This window comes from Ceratotherium simum, chromosome 30 (genome assembly GCF_057802395.1).
Source record: "Ceratotherium simum simum isolate JZ-2026a chromosome 30, ASM5780239v1, whole genome shotgun sequence".
Classification (NCBI taxonomy): domain Eukaryota; kingdom Metazoa; phylum Chordata; class Mammalia; order Perissodactyla; family Rhinocerotidae; genus Ceratotherium; species Ceratotherium simum.
This window is the reverse complement of record NC_141929.1, coordinates 29,122,394-29,124,812: the sequence shown is the minus strand read 5'-3', so window position 1 is coordinate 29,124,812 and position 2,419 is coordinate 29,122,394. Positions and strand designations below refer to the sequence as shown.

The 2,419-nt window shown below is 57.3% G+C and overlaps 1 protein-coding gene across 1 annotated transcript; it reads left to right on the top strand.

Moving 5' to 3' along the window:
- The first annotated feature begins 1,202 nt into the window (after positions 1-1,202).
- Positions 1,203-2,176, top strand: LOC101389715 (metallothionein-1B). Its single transcript, XM_004431627.3, has 3 exons — positions 1,203-1,363; positions 1,671-1,736; positions 1,946-2,176. Exons 1-3 carry the CDS (start codon positions 1,336-1,338, stop codon positions 2,035-2,037), a joined length of 186 nt encoding a protein of 61 aa, XP_004431684.1. The 5' UTR covers positions 1,203-1,335; the 3' UTR covers positions 2,038-2,176.
- Positions 2,177-2,419: the final 243 nt, after the last annotated feature.

Here is a 2,419-nt window from a genome sequence, read left to right as displayed (position 1 = left end):
TCCCGCACTCCTGCGATGACACACTCTGGGCATTCCGAGGGTGATGATCTAAGACCCGTTACACAGCGGCCAGATGCGTGCAGGTGGGGAAGCAGGATGTGGCTCTCCAGAGAGGAATTGGGACACTCCCTCTGCTCCTCCCCTGAGCATCCACTGGAAGAAAGTTCTTGTGGCATTTTCCCTTCCAAATGTTCCAGCGCGAGGCCAGCTTTCCAGCCGGCTGCTTCCTCCGCAGGCTGGACTACGATCCCTCCCCCCTCCCCTGCCTGGCAAAGACCTTCTCACCCTCAGGCCCAAGGCGACGGCCCACCTCCTCCCAGGCTGGACTGAGTCTCCTCGTCTCTGCTCTCCTTGCCCCTGAGTGCACGCCCCATCCTAGCCATGACCCTGCTATCACTTTTCCCTATGCACCCATGGGACTGCCCCCATGACTACGAGTTTCCTGGGCACAAGTCTTGTGGCTTCTTGATCCTTAATGCCCCCGCCCCCGCCCTAATTAGTAATGTCTACCCCTAGATGGCCTTCAGCACCAGCTGGACCCTCTGATTTGAATCACCAGGTTCTGCCACTCAGCAGTTCTGTGACCTTGGGCAAGTTACTTAACCTCTCTGGGCCTCCATTTCCTCCTCTTTAAAATGGGAATAAGGGATAAGGGATAGTCCTTACCTCACAGGTTACAGGATTAAATGAGATCTGGCACATAATTTACTTACTACAGTCCCTATCGCAGACAAAAGCAATCGATATACAATGGATGGATACGGCATCAACAACCATCCCCCCGCGGTTAACAGCATGCTACACAATTATTAAGCCTTGACAGGTACAGAGTTTTTAATAATCTGTCCTCACTTCCAACCGATTTTTCATCCGAGCAGGATCCCCAGGACCCGCTTACACCGGCTCTCTAACCACTCGGGGTCAAGCACAGGGCACGGGGGGCGGGAGCTGTGCACACAGCGGAGCGCGGGGGCAGGGCGCTCGGCACTCAGCCCGGGCGGCCGGGCACGCGAGGTCCGCGCTCTGCACCCGGCCCTTCCCGCGCCGAGGCGGCGCCCGGGCGCACGTGGGGCGGCTTCTGCGAACCGGAGCCCCGCGGCCCGTGTGCACAGCCGGTGCGCCCGGCCCCGTGCGCCGCGCGGGCCGCCGGTGACTCAGCGCGGGGCGTGTGCAGGCGGCGCCCGGTGGGGGGGGCGGGGCGGGCTTTTGCACTCGTCCCGGCTCCGACCCGCTATAAAGGTGGCCCGCCGCGCTCTCCGCTCCGCCACGCCTCCTCCGATCTCAGTCGCTCGTTTTGCCGTGGTCTCCAGACTCCAGGCCCCGCTTCACTTCGCCATGGATCCCAACTGCTCCTGCGTCACCGGTAAGGAGATTGGGGCCGGGACTGGGTGTCGCTTGTAGAACTAGGGGAAGCAGTTTCTGGCCCTTCCCGCTACTTAATCACTCAGTTTCAGGGTACTGTTTCCCCTTTTCAAAGCGTTTTGGTGTACCTTCCTCTACTCTAGATTAATCGGAGGCCCCCTTTTACCGGTAAGGAAATCAGGGTTTATGGCTTGCCCAGGTTCCCAGGAGTTGGTTATGGAACTGGGACTCGAACCCTGGCTGCCAGCACCTATTCTCGCGTTCAAGTCTCCAGGGACCGTTCTCACGTCTGTCTTTTCTCCTTGTAGGGGAATCCTGCACGTGCGCCACCTCCTGCAAATGCAAACAGTGCAAATGCACCTCCTGCAAGAGGAGTGAGTGGAATCCCCTCTTGGTCTACACCCTAACCGCCGCCCCTCCCTCCCCAACCCTCCACACCACCCTGAGAGAATTCAAACGGGGCAGTGGCCGCCCCTTTCTTGGGGAAGGTGGCGCCTCCACATGGTCCCTGTCGGGAGGAGGGAATCCTTAGTCATTTTTTTGTCCCAAGTGCTCATCTCTGCGGCCTTCTTCCCTTCCCCAGGCTGCTGCTCCTGCTGCCCCGTGGGCTGTGCCAGGTGTGCCCAGGGCTGCATCTGCAAAGGGGCATCGGACAAGTGCAGCTGCTGCGCCTGATTTCTGGGAGAGCCTGCCTCCCATGTAAATAGAGCAACGTGTGCAAACTGCATTTTTCTTTTTTCGTACAATGCTGACCTAATTGCTACATTCCCTTTTCTATTAAATACGTGAGTGACAATAAAAGTTGTTGACTTTATTCTGACTGGTTTTTTTTCTCTACGTCGGAAATAAGGGATTTTGTGCCCACCAGGGCTGGGGTGGGAGATTGGACTACAAGTGCAGAGACCAGGGTTCTGGACTGAAATGTTAATCTCGAACAAACTGAGTGCCTTAAGGCAAGCCAGGTTACCTCCTCCAGCTTCATGTATAAAAGGGAAGAGTATTAGGCCAGATGCTATAAGGGCATTGGGCACCAGAGAACACAAACGAACGTGTTCCC

Bases quoted from the DNA above. Each gene is read 5' to 3' on its own strand.
- LOC101389715 (XM_004431627.3), top strand. From the start codon at position 1,336: ATGGATCCCAACTGCTCCTGCGTCACCG. The intron at 1,364-1,670 runs GTAAGGAGATTG...TTCTCCTTGTAG, and splicing joins CAACTGCTCCTGCGTCACCG to GGGAATCCTGCACGTGCGCC. The intron at 1,737-1,945 runs GTGAGTGGAATC...TCCCTTCCCCAG, and splicing joins ATGCACCTCCTGCAAGAGGA to GCTGCTGCTCCTGCTGCCCC.